We start from the raw sequence: 25,515 nt of genomic DNA, 5'->3' as shown, positions 1-25,515 counted from the left end.
GAGGCCAGTCAAAATCCAACAACTGCGGCTCTGGAGTTCATGACTACCATGACTGCCATGGGCCTGTCTCAATTGGTTTCAGGGCCCACACATTGTGCTGGTAATTCCCTCGATGTCATCTTTAGTGCGGACATGGACACTCCATGGGCAGAGATCTCCAATATCTCTACCCTGTCATGGACGGACCATTTCCTGGTTGAGGCTCGAATCAAGGCTTCTACCTTAAGCCCCCCCCGGGAGTGGAGGACCAATTAGGATGGTCCACCCTCGAAGGTTGATGGAACCCAAAAGGTTCCAAGAAGCCCTAGAGAGTTATATGGCTGGAACTGACAGCGATTCTGTTGATGCCCTGACTAACATCTGGGATACTGATCTCTCCAGGGCTATACAAAGTATCGCTCCCAAGCATCCTCTCAGGCCTGCTTCCAAAAAACAGCCCTGGTATACGGAAGATCTCAGGGAAAGGAAGCGGGTCCTGCGACGACTAGAGCGCGACTGGCGAAGACATCAGCACTTAGCCGACAAGGCACTCCTAGACTCTCTTTTGAAGGCCTATGGAGTGGCAATAAGTGCAGCAAAACACTCGTTTTATGCTGCACGTATTGTGTCCACGGAGTCGGGTCTGGCAGAGCTGTTCAGGGTAGTGAGGGATCTAACACATCTGCCCCCCTCCCTGAACCCTATTTTAGAGCCATCTAAAGTCTGCAGTGACAAATTTAACAACTTCTTCGCGGATAAAATCTCTCGGCTAAGGGCTGATCTCGACGCCAGTATTTCTTCAGAATCTATAAGAGAGGTGTCCAGAGCTTCCGTGGACCCTGTTAAACTGGATCACTTTGAGTTTGTTAGTACCGAGGAAGTGGACAAGATCCTTCGAAGTGTTAGGAAGACGACGTGCTCTCTCGATCCCTGTCCCTCATGGTTGGCAGCTCAGGGGCGGGGATGCGATGCTAACTATGTTGCACCGCATAATTAACACATCTCTAAGAGAGGGACAATTTCCATCTAAATTGAAATTAGCAGTTGTGAAACCCCTGCTAAAAAACCCCTCCTTAGACACCCTGATTTATAACAACTATCGCCCTGTATCGCTGCTGCCTTTCTTGGAAAAGGTGATCGAGAGAGCGGTCGCTTTCCAGCTTCAATCGATCTTGGATGAAACGGATTTTCTAGACCCATTTCAAACCGGCTTCCGGGCGGGCTATGAAGTTGAGACTGCCATGGTCGCCTTAGTCGATGATCTCCGTCTGGTCATGGACAGGGGTAGCGTGTCCCTGTTAGTGCTTTTGGACATCTCAGCGGCTTTCGATACCATCGACCATGGTATCCTTCTGGAACGCCTGAGGGAGTTGGGTATCGGGGGCACTGCACTTCAGTGGTTCTGTTCCTACCTCTCGGGTAGATTCCAGATGGTTCAGCTGGGGGACGTCTGCTCCGATAAGAGGGAACTGACATCTGGTGTCCCTCAAGGAGCCATTCTGTCTCCCATGCTATTTAACATTTACATGAAACTGTTGGGAGAGATCATCCAGAGATACGGGGCGCGGTGTTATCAATACGCTGATGACACCCAAATTTGTTTCTCTGTGTCTCCGACTGATGCAGTGACTAGGGATGGCGTCTCTCCTCTAAATGCCTGCTTGGAGTCGGTAATGGGCTGGATGAGGGAAAACAAACTCAGTTTGAATCCAGAAAAAAACGGAAGTACTGGTGATAGGTTCCCCGGGTCCGGGCGGTAAGATTTGCCAACCTGTCCTGAATGGGGTCACCCTCCCCTTGAAGGACTTGGTTCACAGCTTGGGAGTGCTCCTGGACTCGTCGCTCCAGCTGTCATCTCAGGTGGATGCGGCAGTCAGGAGCGCTTGTTATCAGCTTCGGCTGATACGCCAGCTGCGCCCCTACCTGGACCAGAGGGACCTTGAAACTGTAGTACATGCTCTGGTAACCTCTCGATTGGATTTCTGCAACGCACTCTAAATGGGGCAACCCTTGTACCAAACCCGAAAGCTACAGTTAGTGCAAAATATGGCGGCGAGACTGGTCGCTGGGTGTTCCAGGTCAGATCATATAACACCAATCCTGAAAGATTTAATTGGCTGCCTATGCACTTCCGGGCTCAGTACAAGGTGTTGGTTATGACCTATAAAGCCCTAAATGGCTTGGGCCCAGGGTACTTGGAGGACTGCCTCTCCCCATATAATCCGCCCCGCTCACTCAGGTCAGCAGGGAAGAATCTGCTAGAAGTCCCAACTGCACGTTATGCAAGGACCTCGCAACGGGCCTTTTCCATCTCGGCCCCAAGATTATGGAATAATCTTCCAGATGAGCTCCACTCCACCACATCTTTAGATACTTTTAAGAAGAACCTTAAGACCTTCTTCTTTTCTCAAGCCTTCCCCCCATGAGATGTTACTTCATGTTTCACCCCCTCGGTTTGATGACCTTGTGATGTTTATGGATTTCCCCACTCAGCTGAACCTGTTGCTTTTATTGTTATCGTGACTGTTTTTAGATACTGTTTTAATTGTTTTTATCTTGATTTTTTTACTTAAACTTGTACGCCGCTTTGATCAAAAATTGGAAAAGCAGGATAAAAATAAACTATTTATTATTATTTATTATTACAATTTCATGTTTTTCTAACTCAGTAATAGAGATTTCAACTCTTGACTGAGGTCATCTCTTAGTCCTGTTGTTGCTGAAAAATTTGTTGGTCCTTCTCACAGAAATGAGGCACCTGCCCTTACAAGGACACAACATATAGGTCCTTGAGTGAAATATACATCCAGAGTGCATACATGCCCAGTGGAAATTAAAGTAGAGAAAAAAGTGGTGGGAGTGGGGATTTTTCTTGATGAGAAAATGCCACAGGTTTTGCTATTAAAGAGTTTTTGATTTTCTACTAAGGGTCCCATTAGGATTTCATCAGGGGCAGATGGGAGTGTCTACTCTCCAAGCCATCCAGCTAGCATCAATGAACAGCCCTCCTCACCTTCTCAGCAGCCTGAAGCGGTGGTTAATGCCCTCAAGGTAATATGCCTTGCTGTCTTTGGCACAGATGTGCCAAATCTCCCATTTGTGCCAAACGTTCCATTTGTATGTTCTGTGACCATCTGTAATCCATTGCACACAAAAGCATCAACATCTATCAAAGGACAATAAAAAGAAAATGCAGTGAGCTCCAACTGTTGGTGACATCTCCTACATGTTCCCTCACATGTGTGACTTGTCACATATCACTTGTTTTGACTTGGGGTGTCAAGTTGCACAGCATGTCCTTGGGGACTGGAAAAGCTGCATAGAGCACCTCTATTGGAAATTCTGAGAGCAACATATTCCATCTGAGAACATAACCCTGGTGTGGAATGTGAAATCCACCTTGCTTAGAATATACATTTCTAGCCTGGAGGTCCACCTAGACCAGGAGTAAACAAACTGCTGTCAATGTGCCACATGCCCCCCCCCCCCCAAGTCCCTAGATATGAACTACCATCCAAGGGGAATGACTGGTTTTGGAGGGGAGGAAAACCTTCTTTTGGGCCTAAATCACATTGGAAGAGGAAACATGGCAACATTGTTCTCTATGGCCCCTAGAGGATGCAAGAGACCTTCTTCAGTTTTTAAAAAAGTATGGCTGTAGGGTGGGAGGAAAGAGGCTGCTCTCTTGAGGTCCAACCAGGGGCATGTGGAGGCCTTAAGTCTTTGTCACCCATGCTATTTAACATCTACATGAAACCTCTGGGAAAGGTCATCCAGAGTTATGGGGTGTGATGTCACCAATATAATGATGAGAGCCAACTATACCTCTCCTTATTATCTGATTCCAAGGGAGCTGTCTTGGTACTGAACCAATGCCTGTTGTCAGTAATAGACTGGATGAGGGCAACAAGCTGAAACTTAATCCAAACAAGACAAAAGCGTCCCTGGTCAGTTGCAGATCAAGGAACAGGGGCTCTGCCTGTGATGGATGGGGTTACACTTCCTCTGAAATTTCAGGCTCATACCTTTCCTGAACTGAACTCTGAGCTTGGATGCCCAGGTTTCAGCAGCAGCTAGGACTGCATTTTCACAGTTCAAACTAGTGCTCTGGCTGTTCCTTTACAAGTCATAGCTGGCTACAGTAACACACTATATGCCTTGATTATATCTCATTTGGACTACTGTAATGCACTCCATATGGGGCTACCTTTAGAAACTATTCAAAAACTTCAGAAGCCCAAAATGCTGCAGCTAGACCAGGACTAGTTATAGGAAGCATCCTTTGTTATTGGTTCATTTCCAGGCACAATACAAAGTGCTGGCCGTGGCCTTATAAAGCCCTATAATGCTTAGGTCCAGACTGTCAGAAAGACCATATCTCTCTATATAAACCTGCCAGAACTTTAAGATGTGCAGGGGAAGGCTTTTCTTTTGGTCCCACCATCATTATAGGCTCACTTGATGAGGATGCAAGAGACAGCCTTCTCAGTGGCTGTTCCCATCCTTTGAAACTCCCTTCTGCAGGAGCCTTGGCAAGCTTCCTCCCTGCTTTCTTTTTGCCAGCAGACAAAAACATTTTTGTTCAAGCAGGTTTTTAATGGATAAGCAGGGAAGGTTCTTATTGAGATGTCTGTTTTATTTATGAACTTTTGTAAGGTTTTAATATGATTTTATATCTTATAATGTGGAAATGTTTGATTTTTAAATGTAAGTTGTTGTTTTCTTTTAAACTGATCCTGTTTGGAAATTACCTTAGGTCCCACTCTGGGAGACAGATGGCAAATAAATGAACTGAGTAAGTAAGTAAGTAAGTAAGTAAGTAAGTAAAGAAGTTGCACACTCCTGCTGTTGATTAACATTCTGCACCCATCACACAAGGGGCAGCCAGAGTCCTTTGAGAAGCAGTCAGGTGGGGCAGAGAGGAAGCAAATCTCCCACCAGATGGGATATATGTCCTATATAGATAATCTTCGTTGCCAGAACTAGCCACTGTGGATTTGTCTAAAAAAACCTATGTGGAAGCAAACACCTTATCTTGTGGCAGAGGATTCTGTATGTTACTTATGTGCTTTGTATGAGCATACACTTCCCTTTATCTGCCCCAATCTGGTGTGACTCATTGGGTGGCTCCCAAGATATACACTGCATATCTGATTAGGAAATCAATCACTGACTAGGAAATTATTGGGAATGTTCAAACAACTTGATAAAAGAGAAATCTAATGGAAACACCGCCTTGTCATGAAGCAGCAGTGTGCTGGTTGCATGCTGCTTGATTCAAGGAACTGTCACAGGGCTGGGCAAAGTGTGACTCCTTCTTCCAGTCTGTTTTGGTGGCCCTCAACGCCTTGAGATTCCCCAAATCTTTCTTTTTCTGTTGACAAATGTGATTATCTTCACTATCTCTAAGACCCGCAGTTCATCTTTTAAATGATTTGCATGACTATGTTGCACTTTGCAACCCATTCTGCTGGTCATTTTATTTTTGTTTGTTTTGTTTGTTGGTTGGTTTTTCTTTGGGGGGGCATTTTGGTAAGTCTTTGCAGCTCCTCCAGAGTCCCAGGGGCAGAAAATGGAAAATGAGAAAGTTGTTGAAGAGTAACTACGGTAGACTCAGCAGTAACTCACATCACACCATGCTTAAAGTTGCCCTTTGAGGTGTCCTTGCAGGACACAGTGTCAGATACGTTATCCATTTCATTCCAAGTTTGGAACTTTCTTATAGAATCACAATGGGTTGCTCTTCTGGAAGGAAAGGACGGTTGCAAAGAATCATCCCTGAAGACAACATTATGTCATCTCTTAGTAGTTTGTTTGTTTGTTTGTTTGTTAAAAGAAAAGGAACATGCTGGGATGAAAAGACTTACTCTCGCCAATCTCTTCTATGCAATTCTGAAAAAATGTTTTTTTAATATTTCATATTCTGATAAAATATTTAACAGTTTAATAAAAAAAACCAGAGAAAAGCTGAAGTGTGCATAATGCACACATACATAATGTTATGGGTTCCAATCTTTTTTTTTTTTTTTGGTTTCTTTTATAAAAGTTCTGCTATATCCATCCATCATGCTCTGCATACTCATATACATTGTATTGTTGCCTGCCTTTCTGAGGACCATTTTACACATGAAGACTTGAGTTATATTACAGATGCTTAAGGAATCTGATCTTCTGCAAATTCCTATACAAAATGAACCTTGCAGAGGAATGTATGGATGAACCTAATGGTATCTAATGGTATCATTAGATTCTAATGGTATCATTAGATTAAGGGTTACAAAATCTAGTTGCCCTTAATCTGGGCATGACAATTCAAAAAGGATGGTGAAAGACCTGGAAATCATGCCCTATGAGAAGAGCCTTAGGGTCTGGGTATGTTTAGCCAGTGGAAGAGAAGGTTAAGAAATGACATGAAAACTTTGTTTAAATATTTGAAGGGATATCTTACTGAAGGTGGTGCAAGCTTATTTTCTGCTACTCCAGAAACTAGGAAACAGAGCAATGGATTCAAACTACAGGAAAAGAAATTACACCTAGATATTAGAAAGAACTTCCTAACAGTAAGAGCTGTTCAACCCTAGAACATTCTGCCTTGGAGTATGGTGGAATCACCTTTTTTGAAGGTTTTTAAACAGAGGTCGGATGGTAATCTGTCGGGGATGATTTGACTGTGAGATCCTGAATGGCGGGGGGTTAGATTGGATAGCCCTTGTGGTCTCTTTCAACACTATGATTCTATGATTCAATGAAAATGTATGTTTGTGTTGGGTTAGGCAGTAACAACATTTCTTCCAAAGACAAAACAACAAAGAGAGTTGCTAGCAGCAACTAAGGTAAAGAAAAATAAATTGAAATATATCATATGAAGTGAATAAAGAAATCAAACTAACATATGAAATTACTAACATTATATCCAAAGTTATCAGTCAATTAAGTCTACACTGAAATGACTTGAAGGCACAGAACAACAGGATATGAAAGCCTGTCAATTTGGTGTTCTCCTTTCCTAGTCACAGCATATTATCAATGTAGCTGCAATATCTAATAATTTGACCTAAATCGTGTTGTTACTTCTGACTATAGCAGACCTATTAAATCAGTGGGATTTCCTTACATATTAACTCACCATCCAACAATTGAGTTAACTGGTCAATTGGTTTCTGGGTGGCAGTAACCAACATTATCCCATCTTCCAAATACATAGTTGTGTTAATCTATATCAGTATGCAGTGGGATTTTGTAGCAGCTTTGAGACTAACTGAGCAAAAGAAGGTTGTAGTATAAGATTTCATAGACTGGGTCTACTTCATCAAATGGATTCCAGACTTTGTTTTTGGTCTGTATGGGCTCACAACTCATTAGTACTTCCAATTTCCCCCCTTCAGTTCACAGATGTAGATGAGACTCAATAGGCCAGCTAACATCATACTAGTGGCCCATCAATAATCATTAGTCAGACTCGGGTAGCCCAAAAGCAAGGCGTGAAAGGAATACCCAGTTCCCATGGTTGCCCCCCAAGCAGCTGGTATTCAGCACTAGAGAGCCTATGAAAGTGCAGGTTGATATTCATTGATAGTCTTATCCTCCATGAAATCGTAGCCTAGCTATATTTTTATTTCCAAAATAGGAACACTATACATACTGCTGTGAGAACAGATATTCCAATATAGCAACAGGCATCTGGAAATGGAACTGTGGAAAATGAGAAAAACTGAATCCCATCATGTACAGTTAAGTCAGGCCCATTACAGATGGGCACCCTAGGATGGACTCAGTCTGTGCTAGGGTTAGAAAGGGGCGTCTCTTCCAGACGCCCCTAACCCTAGCATGGATTGAGTCCGTACGAAATGGCAGTGGCCATTCCACACGGCCGCTGCCATCTTTACGTAGCAGACGATCTGCATCTGCACGTCATGCCCCGGATATGACGACGCGAGTGTGTGACTAGCGCCTCGCGGCGTCACATCCGGGGCCCAGGAAGGAGCGCGATTTTCGCGCTCCTTCTTTGCAGCATCCGGGAACCGCGCCGTTTGGCTGCTGTGGTTCCTGGATGTTGCAACCGGTGGCGGCAGCAGACTGCCGCTTTTCGGCAGTCTGTAACCTGCTTCTGTTTTACATTTGTTGTTGCTGCCTTTTAATGGAGAACAGGTACATACTAAGCAATAGGGTTTTGTTTGTTTGTTTGTTTGTTTGTTTTGCAATGGAAAGTTGGGTAGTGACTGAACAGGAAATACATTTGAGAACAGAATGACAAGTTGTGCATGAACAAACTTTTGTTAGTCAGTAGTATGGAACAATTAATAAATTTGAGCAACAGTTCTCTGCATGATTCGTGACTGCTTCCAGGCTTTGGAACTCCCTCCCACAGGAGTCTAGATTGGCCCCCTCCATGCTCTCATTCCACCAGCAGTTGAAGATCTTTTTATTTAGACAACTTTTTTTGTTATTAATATTTTGGTTATTAATTGATAATTGCAGAAGGGTCTTTTAAAGAGGGGGTGTTTTTGTTGTTAAGTCATGTCAGGTTGACTTCAACTTATTGTGACCCTATGAATGAGAGACCTCCAAATTACCCTATTCTCAACAGCTCTGCCCACGTCTTGCAGACTCAGGGCCATAGCTTTTTTTGATTGAGGCTATCCAACTGTAATGTGGTCTTACTTTTTCTTATTGCCTTCTTTGCTAAGCATTATTCTCTTTTCTAGTAAGTAATGGCTTCTCACGATATGGTTAAAATACGACAGCCCCCTGTACTGTTATTCACATTGTTCCAAATTCTTGCAAAGTATTCAATATGTGTACTGATGGTGCAGGTAAATTTTCCTCCTTCAAGCAAAGCCATTTTCATTTTGTCTGTATCAAACAATGCTGGAAACAAGTCAAGAAATGCTTTTAGCCCACAGAAATATCACTAACCTGTTTGTTCATACAGGTTGAATTCAGAGATATAGCTGTGTTTGTCTGGAATATCAGTATGCAAAGGGATTTTGTAGCACCTTTGAGACTGTGCGAAAAAAAGTTGTACCAAAAGTTTTCATAGACGTAGGTCTAATCTGAGGAAGTAGATGCATCTGAGGAAGTAGATCAAGTCTTTAGACTGGTTATTCCACAATCTGGGGGTGGCTGAAGAAGAAGTTCTCTGGCTGACAGTTGCCAACCTCGTCCTGGTTGACTGGACTAAATGTCCCCCAGAGGACTGAGTGTATGGGGCAGATTACAATGAGCTCACCATATCAACAGGCTAGCCATCCATGAATGGGAGCTCCTGTGGATTGCCCCAGCCTATATTAGCCAATGGTGGCACACAACTATGGGTTTGCTGATATGTGTTTAACTAATATGTGTTTGAGCTTCCATGGTTCTTTCTATATGTGGGTTTATGTGGCAGAACCAAAACCCTGTGGATGGGAAGAGTCCACTGTATGGACCCTTCCATGGGAGAAGGCAACCATAGGTAACCTGGGCTCAAACCATATAGAGCTTTAAAGGTAATAACCAACATTTTGTACCTTGTCCAGAAACAAATTGGCAGCCAGCAGAGTGATTTTAAAAGTGGTGTAATATGTTCACTCCTAGAGGTACCAGTAACCAATTTGCCTGCCATATTTTAAACTAATGGAAATATCCAAACTTGGTACAGAGGTAGCCCAATGGACAGCACATTGCAGAAGCCCAGTCTTTAGGTTATCAGCATATGCATTACCATCTTTATTTGAAAGCCCATATGGTTTCCATTCTTGTTTTAAAGCCACATTCTCCTCTTTCAGTGTTGCTAGCCTTGTTTAGATCCATCTCCCTACCTGGAGAAGCACAAGAATTTCTTAAAGACCTAGTCCCTTCCCTGAGAGCTGACAAACTTACTTGGGACACTCATGAACTAGGTCACACAAAATGTTGTCCATGTATTGTGAAAGACTGGGGAACATACTCCACCAACCCATATAATATATAACCTGAGATTGGAATTCTTGTACTCTGTTCTTACAATGATATGCTCACTTTTTGTTCTGAATAATTCTGTAGCATGTCCATTGTCATTGCACCTTCTGTATTCTTAACACACAAGAAGACCTTAATGTTCTTGATTCCAGATGAAAAGTGAGCTTTGTTTTCATTCTAAAATTTACATCTTTGCTTCTTCTTCCTATTAATACACCCCACTCTTAGAAGCTTAGGAAAATGTTGATAAAGATTGTGACCTTAGTGAGACAAGAGGGAAACAAGCCATAAGAGATATGCAGTGTAAGTTTTAATGTGCTTCATTTTGTATTCTCTCTTCGAATCTCAAAATCATATGCAGAGAAATGTTATGAATTTTTTAAAATGCTGACAATACGCCTTGAAAGTATTTTAATATGAAAATGAATCCAGTTACCCTTTAATTCTACAGTAGTGTGTATTTAGTGACTTTATGTGAATGCGAACATTTGCAATGTATAAGTCTGCTGTGAATGTTGTGCATTCTCTCTATGTAGAATTGAGCCCAGAGACTAAAACTATTAGCTTTGGAGACAGAATGCTTTATTTTGTGTGTAGACATTTTTTGGGAAAAGAAACTGTTCAGTGTAATATTTTCTTTCTCCCTTCTGAACATCATTCTGGATATCTTGCTGGTTCCACTCCAAAGGATCGAGAGGAGTAACTATAACTGAAAAAACATACTTAAGTGGAAGAATTGCATCTCTAAGGGTGCATTTATAGTTTAGTTTGACACCACTTTAATTGCTATAGCTCTATCCTATAGAATGGTCAGGCCCCACCTGGAATATTGCGCCCAGTTCTGGACACCACAATTTAAAAAGGATGTTGAAAAACTGGAATGTGTCCAAAGGAGAGCAACTAAAATGGTGAAAGTTCTGGAAACCATGTCCTATGAGGAATGACTTAAGGAGCTGGGGGTGTTTAGCCTGGAGAAAAGAAGGTTAAGAGGTGATATGATAACCCTATTTAAATACTTGAAGGGGTGTCATATTGAGAATGGAACTTCCTGACAGAAAGGGCTGTTCGACAGTGGAACAAATTCCTTCAGAGATTTCGGTGGAGTCTCCCTACTTGGAGGTCTTTAAGCAGAGGCTGGATGGCCAACTGTCAGGTATGCTTTGATTGAGAGTTCCTGCATGGCAGGGGGTTGGACTGGATGGCCCTTGCGGTCTCTTCCAACTCTATGATTCTATGATACTATGATTCTAGTATCATGGGATTTATAGTTTTATAAGGTCTTTAGCCTTCTCTGCCAAAGAATGCTGGTGCCTCACAAAACTACAAATCCCATGATTCTGTAGGATGAACCATGACAGTTAAAGTGGTGTTAAATTGCATTATTGACACAGTGTAGATGCACCCTAAAACACCATTCGTATAGGAGACTAATCTACAAAAGTATTGACTGATCTATCTATCTATCTATCTATCTGACAACTGCATACAATCTCTGTGTGTTTGACAAATTGAACATAGCCATGAAAATTTGGTCATGTTGCCAACCATAGAAACCTGAGTCACAAACTAGTACCACTATAGATAACAGTTCCTTAATGAAAATTGTGTTAACTAGATGTCTATTGAGACTGCTTACTTCTTCATTTAAGAAGTTTATATTAAGTTATTGCATTGTGGAGTATTTGTGTATGTGTGAAGAGGTGGGGACTCTTAGCTAGGCAAAAGGAAAAGATACAAATGTAAAGCAAGATGGAACGCAATGCCAAACACGTAAAAGTGGGAAAAAAATGATTACAAAAAATGATAGGGTTAGTAAATGTAAATGTAATGATCGCATGAAGGAGTTAGAGTTAACTCTATCAGAACCTTACTTCACAGGGCTCCTGGGATGGGCTGAGAATGGTCCAAAGGGGGACAGGAAGGGAACAGAATGAGTGGGGGATGCATTTTACTGCACACAAAGAAGTCCTTCACTCATTCTGTTCCTTTCTCTTCCGCTCCCATTCCATTCCAGAGGAGGCAAGTTTTGAGAACTGTTCTGGAACAGAATGGGAACAGAAGGGAAGGGAACAGAACAAGTAAGGGTCTTCTGTGTGCAGTAAAATGCGTTCTACACTCGTTCCAGGCCCCTTCCGTTCCGTTCTAAGGCCTTTCGGCAGAGCTCCTGTGTGGTAAGGTCCACAGTGAGAGATCTCCAAGACACCCTTGCAAAGGTCTTGCCAACTCAGGCCCATGGCATTTTTAACTGAGTCTGTCCTCCTTAATGCCGTCTATCTCTTTTCCTATTGCCTTTAACTTTACCAAACAGTATAGCAGTATAGTGTAGTGGTTTGAGTGTTGGACTCTGGAGACAAAGGTTTGATTCCCTGCTTGGTTGTAGAAGCCTGCTAGGTGACCTTGGGCGAGTCATCTAGCCCCGGAAAACCCTGTGAATGTTTCCCCTTAGGGTCACTATACATAAGTCAGAAATGATTTCAACACACGACAAACCAACAACATAGTCTTTTCTAATGTGTCGTTCATATATCCATATACAGCTTCAGTTTAGTCATTTTACATGTTATTATACATGTTATAATGCATGTTATTATATATGCAATTATACATGTCATTTTTAAAAAAAGGCTTAAGATTCAAACAGCATTGGTGTTTTGTCCACAGGATACATTGCAAGAAAACAGTGTAAAGTTCTCATAGCCCTGGTAGAAAATGCCCTTCAGTCTGCACACTCTGATTTTATGCAGTCCATCCTTCACATCATCTAGAGGTCATTATTTACCATGGAAATAAAGGCAATTGAAAATGTCAGCTCTCACTTTTTTTTATTTTATTTTGCTGCATCAGCATTATCTACTGAGCAAATATTTTCTGTTGCTCATTGAGCAGAAAACAGGTTGTTGGGGAAATGCACTTTATATATAATGATAACTTTTCCTGAAGCTATTTACCTAAGCATTGCTATGCCTAGCAACAAAACAGGATTGTTACATGTTATTTCAACAGAAAAAGAGAATAAAAGCAATGGAAAAAAGAATGAGAAATAATTATTTATTTATTTATCATATGCCCTGCTTTTCTGCTGCAAAATAGTGATCAAGCTGGTTCACACCAATTAAGCAAAGAAATAATACTGTTATAATTTAAAAATCATTATTAAACAATGTTTTACATCAAAACTTCAGCAAACAAGTTGACAGAAAAACCAAAAACTGGTCTGCATAAAAAAATGGCTTTCTCTGCTAGCTGAAAGAAAACAAGGGTGGCCCTAGCTTGGCCCCTTTGGCACTGAATTCCAGAATATGGGGGCAAGCATCTTAAAACCTGGCAGTCTCATACTGGAAGCACTTAATCTTGGGAATAGCATGGTTCTGAATAGCACAAGGCTTTGTAGCTCCCAATCCGCACACTTAGCTGTGGCTGGAAACATAACGGTAACCAGTGCATTTGCTATAATAAAGACACTGGATGCTTCTTTTAACAAGTGTACATTAGTGCTCTGGCTGCAACATTTTGGATCAGGGGAAGTTTCAAGACCCTTTTCAAGGACAGCAACACATAGAGCATGTTAGAATAATCCCAAACAGCAGGAAAATCAGTGAAATGTGCCTGCTGCATGAAAGAAGGATACTAGGAAACACAGTTCAGTATAGCAGCAATAAGAACAGAAACCCATGGAGAGCATTACCAGTTGTGGTAACTTCCCTTTGCTTTTCACATCCATCTGAACTGCATGTATAGATACTACTCTACAACCTGAAACGCTGGAATGTCTTCTACACTATACTCTGATAGCAGTTTGATTCCACTTTAACTGTCATGGTTCTGTCCTATGGAATCTTGTAGTTTGTGAGGGAGGAGCTTAACATTCTCTAATGAACTTCCTTTGAATTCTAAGTACTTGCCCAAACTGTAAATCCCAGAATTCCATGGTATGGGTCCAGGATGGTTAAGGTGATACAGTTGTTTAGTATGGATAGACCCTTTGTTGTCTGCTAACTGCATCATCCCAGGCTGGCCAGTTATGGTTTTCACAGGTGTTCTCCTGCTATAGAATAAATCCAGAACTGTAATCCAGAACGGTAATCCAGAACTGTCATTTTTGCAAGGCATGCCTTGGAATTTATCCAGCCCAGTTCCCTGACCAGTACAGAATATTCAGTGCAAGATGTAAATGTAGCCATCTCTACTGCTGTGGAGATCACCAGTGTTGAAATTGGATTACACTTGTTTTCTGGAGTTGCTGTAATATTATTTTGCTTTTTTAATTTCATGTGTGAAAAACTTCTCTGGTACTTTGTACATACCCAGATTTCTCTCCCCTCTTTACCCTAAGCAATGATGAATAATGGGAACCCCACATATTTTCTTTTGGCATGATGGCTGATTATTTGGATGTTCCGATACCTTAGAAAGATGGCGAAGCGCTAGCAGCAGTCCAAGGTAGCAGGTGGAGATGCTGTACCGTTTGCGGGACATAATATAAAGGAAGATTGCTCCCCCCGTTAAAGGGGACTCAGGTGGGCTCACGGGGTCCTCATACAGCTATTGAAGCTGAAAAGAGGTTATAAAAACCTCTAAGTAAGGGGAAATAGCTGAAGGACGAGAGCAAACTGCAACTGCAAACAGGGGTTTAAGCCAAGCCTCGCCGAGCCGGCTTTTAGGGAGAGGGGAAGAATCAAACAGCCTAAGAAAAGCTGGTTGCTTAATTGAAGATCCTCATAGAAAAGACTTTGTCGGAGGTGAGGAGGGAAAATAAAATAAGGAAGAAAAAGGACATACAACTAAAATTGTAGGATTAATTATTTGAAAGCCACCAAGCAGTCCAACAAGGCGGACAAAAGTAGCTCGTCTGGGAGGAAGGGAAGGAGAAAGAAAGAGAGGGTGTTTAGAGCACGGCGAGCAGAAAGGCGAGGGTGGAAAGAAACGACGGTGGTAAATAAAGTTACTAGTAAGGAAAGTAATAGGTGAGACAAGGAGGAGAAACAGACGGCGGTAGGCAAGGAGAAGAAGTAGATGGTGAAAGGCGAGGGGGAGAGACAGATGGAGACGGACGAGGAGGAGAAGCAGATTGCGGCGGATAAGAAGGAGAAATAGACGGTGCGAGGAGGAGCAGCAGACGGCGGTAGATGAGGAGGAGCAGCAGACGGCGACGGATGAGGAGGAGAAGCAGACGGCGGCGGACAAGGAGGAGAAGCAGACGGCGACGGACGAGGAGGAGAAGCAGACGGCAGACGGACGAGGAGGAGAAGCAGACGGCGAAGGACGAGGAGGAGAAGCAGACGGCGAAGGACGAGGAGGAGAAGCAGTTGGCAGAGGTGAAGAAAGAAGAATGAGAGAACTGGACAGAAAAGAGACTTAGATAGAGACAGACCAAGATTGGAGCTTGTAAAGTACCTGAAAGTTGCGCTTTTTTCTTTTTCCTGTTTCTTTTTTTTGAGGGGAGGAGGAGGATTGTTGTGATTTGGGTTGGCGCTTTTCAAGGTCAGGAACCCATGAGAGGCAGAATGGGTAACGGAAAAAGAAAGGCTGGAAGATTATTAAAGAGAGAAAGCAAGAAGGTGGTGATTAGGGTGAAAGGAAAGAGAGAGGGAGAGAGACATCTAGCGGTTGGAGGCTAAACTACAAAATTAGAAACAGAAGTATAGCAAAGAGAAACAGCAAGAAAGTACATAAGCTAAAAGAAAAACTGTAAGAAAACAGCCCACCTCGAGGATAAGCAGTATAATTACACGAAACGGAAAAAATGGAAGAAATAGAAAACCATAGTGACCAGGGAAAGTGAAAAGGAAAAAGAAAGAAGAATGATGCAACAAGTGAAGCAAATAAAACTTACCAAGAAGACCATCTTTTGAACTTAAGACAATGGACTCAAACTGGAAAATACTAGAAGCTATTCAGCAGATGGAAACGAAAATCCGACAAGAGATAAAAGATTCAGAGATGAACTGAGACAAGACTTTAAGAGGACATAGATGATTGAGGAAACGATAAGAGGAATGCAAGAGATGTGAAAGAGGTAAAGAAAAAGACAACAAAGTAGAAATCAAAACAGAGGACTGGAAGGTAACACAGGAATTAACGATGAAACAATTGCAAGAGAAGAACAAAACAAATTGAGAGATTTGAAAGACAGAAAGAAATGTATCAAATGCGAGGATTGAAAGAGAAATAAATGAACCTATATGAAAAGTGGTCCCTGTCCTTGCAAAATTGATTGACTGTACACCGGAATATTTTTTGATTAGATATAGACAAGATCTTCAGGATAACTCCGGGCAGCACGGAACCAGAGCCTACCGAGGGATATTGTTGTTATTTTCCGGAGCGAACGGATTAAAGTAAAAATTATACAGGAAGTTATTTAAAGAAGTAACAATAGACGGTGTGGAGTTAGATTTATAAAGACATACCAGGTGAAATTTTACGTCGGGAGAAGAGACTACCAAAATCTAACAAAGGCTACAGACCAAAAATATAAGATCACATGGGAGCCGGTAGGTAGGAATATCATTTACTTGGGGCAAAGATTTTACAAAATTGACTCATTAGAGAAGCGAAGGTTTTCTACAACAGATGGCTGAAAGAAGAGGAAAAAGATAAAGACCTGAAGAAGAACAGAGGAAAAGGGAAAGGAACAGGAAAAGAAAAGGAAACAACAAGCAGAAGGAACAGGAGAGAGGAAGAAAAAGAAGAGAGACAGGAAGATCAGAGAAAGAAAAATGAAGAAGGAGATGAAGTACAAATACTAGGAGCCGTCGGTGGAGTGGACTTGGGAGGATGAAGCAAGATCAATAAAGGAAAGTGGTGAACTGTTGATTGAGTGGAAGAGAGAAGAAGAGCAAGAAAAAGAGGAAGGAAACAAAGAACTAGAAGAAACCTAATAAATAAAAAACACAATGAAGTTCATATCCTGGAATATAAAGGGAATGAACTCGGTATATAAAAGAAAAATAATATTTCATGAATTGGGAAAATTAAATTGGGATGTATGTACTATCCAGGAAACAAAAATAAAAAAGAAAGATGAAAAATATTTAAGAATTCCAAAATTAGGGGAAGTTTACATTTCGGCGGGGGAAAAAAAAAAGAATGGGGTGGCAATCTACATTAAAAATAAGATTCCAGCATTAGAAGTAATGAACGATAAAGATGGGAGATATATTGGATTAGAAATGACAATTAATGGAAAAAAAACACTGGTATTAAGTATATATGGTCCTACAGAAAATAAAACCAAATTTTATAAAAATTTGCACAAAAAGATACAAAAATTAAATTATGATTCACATATATTAATGGGCGACTGGAATGGGGTAATAGGTCCGCAAATTGATTGAAAATCTGTTAAGAAAATAAAGGATAAACAGGGAATGTTACCTAATAGTTTTTTTGATTTAATAGATAATATTTCACTGGCAGATGCATGGAGATACAAAAACGGAAACAGTAAAGAATACACTTTCTTCTCACACCCACATAATTCGGCCTCAAGAATTGACATGTTTATAATTTCGAAAGAATTTTTAGAAAGCATTAAAGAAGCAAAAATTAGAATAAATAAAAATTCGGATCACAACCAAATTTGTCTGGAGTTAGTACAAAAGGAAACTGATTTTAGATGGAGACTTGATGATATGATGTTAAAGGATAAAAAAATTGAAAAAGAATTAAGGGAACATATTTTTTTTCCAAAGAAAATACAGAGAAAGATACAAAGATGAAAATAATATGGGATACAGCGAAAGCGGTATTTAGAGGGTACCTGATAAAAAAGAAAGCAGAAAGAAACAGATTGAGGAAAGAAGAAATTAGAATTATATCAGAGAAAATACAAGAAAAAGAGAATGAAAAAATTAAAAAACCCAATTGTAAAAAGATTGAAAGAGAAATAAAAATATTAAGAAATCAATTAAAAACACAAATGGCAGATGAGTTAATAAAAAAGATGAAATTTGCAAAACAGAGATTTTTTGAACAAGGAAACAAGGCAGGAAAATTTTTAGCATATAGAGTTAAGAAGACGAAAGAAGAAAGACAAATAGTAGGAATGCTAGAAAATCAAAAAATGATTTCAGAGCAATCTAAAATCAGAGAAATAATTCATAGATATTATAAGAATTTATATGGGGAAAATATGATTACTAAAATAAAGAAAAATAAGATGGAAAAATATTTGGAAAAAATAGACAAAATAAAAATAGAGGAAAAAATCAAGGATAGAATAAACCAAAAAATAACAAAGGAAGAAATAAGAGAGGCAATAAGGAGAGGAAAAAAAGCGAAAGCCCCAGGGCCAGATGGGTATACTTTAAATTTCTATAAAATATTTGAAGAAGATCTAAGTGAACATTTATCGAAGGTATATAATAATATTTTGAAAGAAGAAATTCCAGATACGTGGAAGGAAGCTAATATAACCCTGATACCCAAAGAAGGAAAAGATACAAATTTACCACAAAATTTTAGACCAATATCACTATTAAACACAGATTATAAAATATTCACTTCAATCTTGGCGGAAAGGTTAAAAATAATATTAAAAGATTGGATACATGAAGATCAGTGCGGATTCCTACCAAATAGACAAGCAAAACAAAATATAAGGATTATAATAGATTTGATTGAATATTATGAGAAAAACCCAAGCAAAGATGTGGCGATATTATTTTTAGATGCAGAAAAGGCGTTCGATAATCTAAATTGGGAATTTATGTTAAAATTAATTAAAAAATTAGATCTAGGAGACAGTATAATAAATTGGATAACAGAAATTTATAAAGAACAATCAGCAAAAATTTTGGTTAATGGAATTAGGACAAAAAATGTGAAATAAAGAAGGGTACTAGACAGGGATGTCCATTATCACCGTTACTATTTATTATTTGTCTGGAAATATTATGTAACAAAATTAGAGCAAATAATACAATAAAAGGATTTAAATATAAAGGAAAAGAGATAAAGATCAGAGCATACGCAGATGACATGATGTTAGTAATAGAAAACCCTTTAGAGAATGTACCTAGAATTTGGGAAATTATAGATGAATTTGGAGAATTAGCAGGGTTAAAAATTAACAAAGAAAAGTCAGCGATGATAGTATGTAACATAACAAAAAAAGAATCAGGAACTATTACAAGAAAAGATAGGAATTAAAATCCAAAAAAAAGTTAAGTATTTAGGGATATATATTACGAATAAAAACAATGAATTATTTGATAATAATTATAAACAAGGATGGCAGGAAATTAAAAATAACATGGAGAAATGGAGCAAGCTACAATTATCACTATTAGGAAAAGCTGCTTTAATAAAAATGTGTATACTACCGAAGATTTTATTTCTATTTCAAAACCTACCAATAATATATAATAAGAAGATCTTTACAACATGGGAAAAAGATTTGAAAAGATTTGTCTGGGCAAGGAGGAAAGCAAGAATTAAATGGACAGTAATGATAGATGCTAAAGAACGAGGAGGTTTAGGGATCCCAAATTTAAAATTGTATTTTTATGCATGTTGTTTGGAATGGGTAAATAGCTGGATAGAATTAAAAGATGAAGGGTTATTGAATTTAGAAGGATTCAATTTAAGGTAGGGGTGGCATGCGTATTTATGGTGGGACAAAGTAGCGCTAAACAAAGAATTTAAAGAACATATAGTAAGGAAAACGTTATGGCAGGTTTGGAAATTATATAAGGAAAAAATATATAGAAAAATACCGGATTGGGCATCTCCACATGAGGCAATTTTAAAGAGAGATAAATTAGAAGGGAAAGAATGGTTAAAATATAAAGATATACTGAATTTAGTAGATGGAAAATTAATGATAAAAACAAGAAAAGAATTAAGCGAGGAAGGATGGAATATAAACTGGTATCTATATTATCAATTGGCGGAAAGATTTAAAACAGATGAAAGACAATTTGGAATAACAGTTAAAAACAGAATTAGATTTAATTATACTAGACAAAGGAAAAAAGAAAATATCTAAATTTTATAATTTGTTACTTAAATTAGAATTAGAACAAGAACAAATAAAACAACACATGATACAATGGGCACAAAACATTGGTAAAGATATTCAATTAGAATCATGGGAGAGAGCATGGGGTCAGAATTTAAAATTTACAATGTGTGCAGATATTAAAGAAAATTATTATAAAATGTTATACAGGTGGTATCTAACTCCAAATAGATTGGCAAAAATTTATAAAAATGAGAAAAGTAATTGTTGGAAATGTGGGAAGGAAGTTGGAAGTTTTTATCACATGTGGTGGACTTGCCCCAAAGTACATAAATATTGGATAGAAGTACATAAAAGAATAATGAAAATAACTCAACTGGAATTACAGATGTCACCGGAATTATATTTGTTAAATATTGTAGAAAACAAAGAAGCGAGAAAGAAAATAAAGCCGTTGTTGTATCTCATCACATCTGCCAGAAATACACTTGCAAAATGTTGGAGAAAGGAAATAATACCAGAAATTGAAGAATGGATAGAAAAAAGTTTAGAAATACTAGAATTGGATTTATTGACCATGAGACTTAAAGAGGATATAAGAGAGGAGGATGATGTAGTCTGGTCGAATTTGAGAGAACTATATATAAAAGGGAAGATAAAAAAAAAAGTCGAAGTAATGATGCACAGTGTAATAAAGTGTAATAAAGGTATTAATTGAAACTGTAGAAGGAAAGAAGGGAGAAATAATCCGCTTTGATTGTAGGAGAGAAATGAGAGCGGGAAAGGTACAATTTTAGGTAACTTTGCAAAAGAGGTGATGAATATAGTGAGACAAAGAAGATAGATGTAAACCTATTGGGGAAAAGTGATAAAGTAGCTAAGATAAGCAACAGTTATATAAGTTTATGTGGGGAAAGGGGAGGGTGTGGGGGAGGGTTCAGAAAGGCTAGCATAAGAAAAGAATATGTATAATTGGTTATCCTTCTTTTTAATAGTGTATATAATTAATAAAGATTATTTTTTTTAAAAAAAGAAAGAATGTAGTAATAAGATCATGAACTGTGGAAAAAGAATCCAGTCTTGATGATCCAAGATGTAATCAGCCATTATCTTGAATGGCCATCATGCACTGAAGAGTAAAACAATTAGTCTCCTGCATTGCAGATACAATATCCATTTCAGTCTGGTCTCAGACCTGGTTATAGGACAGAGATGGTTTGGGTTGCCTTGATGAATCACCTCTGCCTGGAAATGGGAAGGAAGAGTATGTTCCTGTTACTTCTGCAGGACCTCTCAGCAGTTTTTCATCTCACCAACCATGGTATCCTTCTGACCCCCCTCACTAGAATGGGACTTGTATTGGGGAATTCCTCTTTAACTCTTTAGTCACTCCTCTATGGAGTCATCTAGGGCTCTGTTTTGTGCCTGTGCTATTCATCTATGTAAAACCTCTGGTAAATGTTGTCTGGAGTTTTGAAATCAGGTGTCTCAGTACAGTATACAACTTTTATTTCTCCTTTCCACAAACTCTAAACCAATGTCTGTTACCAGTAACAGACTGGATGAAGGTAAACAGAAGTGTCAAATCTGTAGACATTTTGAAGCCATGAGAAAACCATTTCCCCCCCCTGCACCCTGGCCGCAGCAGAAATGCAGTATTTATTATGAAAAATTGAAGGAAAGTGATATTAGTAATCTTTACAGTCTGAAAGTCACTTTCAACTTGGTTACTTTAGGGAAATAATATGTGCTATGTATACTTTTTTGACATAAAATTTCCATGTTTGGTATATTAAAAGTGCAGGTTATTCAAACATTTCTCTCTCTCTCTCCCTCTCTTTTTTTACTTATTTAATTATTGTTTTTGTTACAAATGGTGCTACAAGATCTTGAACTATGAAGAATCTTTTAGGTTTTCCCAGTTTATGAACATCAGTCAAAAACAGGCACATGGTGAAAACAGAGGATTTCAATAACATTAGTAAGAAAGATGAAATTATTTAGTTCCTCTCTTTCATTATGTTATCAAGCAGGCATAAAGCATTCATCCCCATAAAAAGAACTGAGTAGAGGATGCCAAAACCAAGAATTGTAGTGATCTAATATTTTACTTACTTTTCTATAAAGGATTTTCTGTTATATAGATTTTGAAAATAATTTGGTGGGAATAAATATATGAACACCTTGTCTTAAACATTTTATATAGCATCCTAAAATTCCGTGATTGATCATTTCCTACCATTTTTTCTGATTTTCATTTTTCCCTGGAATTCATGATGAGTTTTGAAACAAACTTTGAGCAACTTTGTCCTAAATTTGTGCTGCCATTATGGCTGTGTTCTTGAGATGAAGGAAGAACTGGATTTGCTTTTGCTCCATTGATTTTCTGCCCCTTTGAGGATCTCTGTTTTTGTAGATCTCAGCCAGGAGAATAGTTCTGCTGGCACATGGCTCCGTTAACAGACTTCTGAGATTAGCTGACAGAAAGGCATTTCTGCTGGCAAAATAGGCTTGCTACACCAGTGGAGATCCCTCACAATATTTGGACTACTAGTAAAAAAACATGTACAGGTTTCCAGATGTTTCCCTGAAATCCCTAGAATTCCCCATCATTGGCTATAATAGCCAGTCCTTCAGGGAGTTGTAGTTCAATGACATACAGTATATAGACCCACACAGTCCTCGCCTCTGATTTAGACCGTTATGTTTCCATCCAGAATATGCATACCTGTGTGCTTTCTTGATGGTTATTGGAGAAGATGGCTGACATATTTTTCTCATTTTTTTTTCAGGTTGTGTGGAGGAAACTTGGAGATGCTGCAGGCTCGTGTCCTGGAATTAGGCAGCACTTGTCTGGAAACCAGTACAAGGGGCCAATGTGATTGGATACCAAAACAAGGAAGAGTTTTGACTATGGACAGACTGAATCCATTCTCAGCAACCTCTTTGCTAACAATAAGATAATTGCAATCACTCTTTAGGTCACCTCTGGAAAATTGTACAGTCTGTTATTTTTCCTTCCTCCTTTTGCAAAGAGTTTGGTATGGAGCATCCAGACCTCCGGGCACTTGGTTTATACCAAGTCATCCCAACTCTGCTTCTGCAATGAACAATTTCAGCATTTATAACAAGCAGGATCTAGCTCATAACTTTAAAGCTTTTTGAAAATCTAATCAAGGAGGAAAACCCCAGAAGTGTGTGAGAGAAGAGGAAGAGGAACAGAAAAAGAGAGAACATATACTATGGTGGACTTCCAGTGACATTTTCCCAGGAGTTTTTCAATGGACTGGAGAGATGCCAATGAACTGTGCCTTTGGTCTTCATGGTTTGGAGGGAATGGGTTTTCCTAGCCGCTGTACACTTGAGTGTATAAAATGTCAATGGTGCTTAGGCAGACTGTGCAGCTGAAGCCTTTTTCATTTCCAGTTTATAGAGTTATTGTATTCTGGGGTGCTAAAAAGAGAGAGAGTGCTTCAAGCCTCCTACCAATACTGTAGCAAATAAAACTACAGCACTAAAATAGAGATGTATCCTAACCCTCACCCCTGCCTAAAAAAATATCCCTTTATTTTCATTAACACCAGTGAGTACCAAACAAAGAGGTGCCATTTCTATTCCTCATAGAAGGCAAATACAACACTTGCAGCCCAAACGTGAGGAAGTCCTATTCATAGAGTATCAGGGAGCCTGTGCTGCTGTTGTAGCTAGGAAGATTTCCTATTTCAGGGTCAAAATAGAAGTTGAAGGGAAATTTATTCCCTACAGTTAACCCATTTTATCTCCCACAATGGGATTTCCTCAGAGATAAATCTCTCTGCAATCAGATCTACAAATTAACCCATTGTTTACCTTTCAAAGACCAATACACAATCAGATATATTAAATACAAGATACGTACGTGAGAAAACAAACATATACTGACAAACAGACATCATTTGACATTTGGCATGTTCATCTCTGAAAAATAAACATGCTAAGCATATGGTCAAGTTTGATCCATCAACCAGGCATGGTACCTTCTCCCAGCAGGTGTCTGGACCCTGGCTTTCCAGTGAGATTTGTTATTTTGCCTAATTCATGGTCAAGTATATTCTTTCATTCAGGTTGGAAGAGGCGGTAGAGATTAATTTGGTTTGAATTTTAATGTGAATTTATGTAATTTTGCTTTTGTATCAGTGTGCAAACCACACCACTTGTCATCTTTCAAATTCAACCTTCTAAATTTTGCAGTGGTGTTCCCCAGTCAAAAATACGTATCAAATGTGCATATACTGCACAAGTGAGTGTACAGAAAATGCATATATTAGAGAAAAGGCCATTCAAAAATGCATTATATCAGTAAAATTGCTTGGAAAGAATGTTTATATTAGGCAACACTGCATGCAAAATGCGTGTATTAAAACAAAATTTAATTTAAAAAAAACTTTCAAAAGTTTAGTACAAACCAAATGTAAAATTGGAAATAACATGAACATCCACAAACCTTCTTTTACTTGGTGAAATTGGGTGTATTGACACATGGGGAGCTTTTGCAGTTTCCCATGATTTTTTTTTTCATTTTGGAATTTTTTCACCTAAAATGTTGCTTGTTTAATTGTTTGGTTGGGGTTTATTTTTATTTTATTTTTTTGCAAAATATGTTTTTCCATAAAAATATTATGTTTCTTCAAAACAGAGGTTTTTTACAGAGATAAATATGGGCAGAAGTGAAATTTTCTGAATAAGTCCTGAAATGCCCCCATCATTAAAAATGCCAAAATGTTCTTAATGTCACTTAGAAAGTTTTGATAAAAAAAATTCATACATGCAAGAACAAAATAAGAGAAGTTTTAAATACCACCAATAAAATTAAAATGGGTAGCGGAGAAGCATTTCTGAGAAGGGCCAAAGCTGACTGAGTCCCAATTTGGTTTCAGAAACCAATATTTTCTTCCTGAGGAGCAACCTGGAATCTTCAGATCCTCAGCTTTCCTGTTACTAACTCAAACTGATCAAAACTTATGGTTCCAGATTTGAAGAACTCTAGTTCTTTGGTTCTCATGGTGGTAGATGAACATGAAGACAGACAGACCGACAGATGATGGCTCCTGAACTGCTAGGGGGCAGGCAGGACAGCTTCATCTTCTGATATGGATTGGTTTTCACTGACATCTCCGTGCTGCAACTGTGGTTTGTTAAAGGTCTTGGGCCAGTGAAAGCACCTCTCATGCCAGTATAACTCACCCATAGGCAGGGACATAGCCAAGTTGGGGGGGGGGGGCCCGGGGGGTGGGGCCCCCCCCCCTTCCATTAGAAAAACGAATGGCACACGCTGCTGCGCCAGCCCGCCCAAGCCCCATTATAATTGTGGCATTTGGTCTGGATCCCCCCCCCCCTTCCTAAAATCCTGGCTACATCTCTACAATAGGATTCCAGCCTATACCTTCCAGGGTGACTGGCTGCTTGAGATGTTGCACAGATGCCTGGAAGGTTCTGGTGTACAACCTTCAGCTGAAAGTTTCTGCCATCTCAACTAGATAACACAAAGTCAGGAGAGAAGGCAGAGGGAGTTCCATTCACAGTCTGAGGAATGAAGTAGGACTTTGTTGTGGAGCCCACTAAGAGGCCTAAGTCATATTCATTTTTTTGGTGGG

General features: G+C 39.3%; 1 protein-coding gene across 3 annotated transcripts in view; it reads left to right on the top strand.

Moving 5' to 3' along the window:
- Positions 1-25,131, top strand: part of CCDC85A (coiled-coil domain containing 85A) — a 212,619-nt gene extending 187,488 nt beyond the window's left edge. For 2 of the 3 annotated variants that reach the window (XM_042446825.1, XM_042446823.1), the window contains one exon: positions 22,675-25,131. In XM_042446825.1, the coding sequence (XP_042302759.1) occupies positions 22,675-22,724 (50 nt within the window). In that variant the 3' untranslated portion in view covers positions 22,725-25,131. Of the gene's footprint in view, positions 1-2,907; positions 3,031-22,674 lie in introns of all 3 variants that reach the window. The other variant, XM_042446828.1, reaches the window with a different exon arrangement.
- The last annotated feature ends 384 nt before the right edge of the window (positions 25,132-25,515 follow it).

The sequence above is a fragment of the Sceloporus undulatus genome, chromosome 1 (genome assembly GCF_019175285.1).
Source record: "Sceloporus undulatus isolate JIND9_A2432 ecotype Alabama chromosome 1, SceUnd_v1.1, whole genome shotgun sequence".
NCBI lineage: Eukaryota > Metazoa > Chordata > Lepidosauria > Squamata > Phrynosomatidae > Sceloporus > Sceloporus undulatus.
This window is presented reverse-complemented; position numbering and strand designations above follow the sequence as displayed.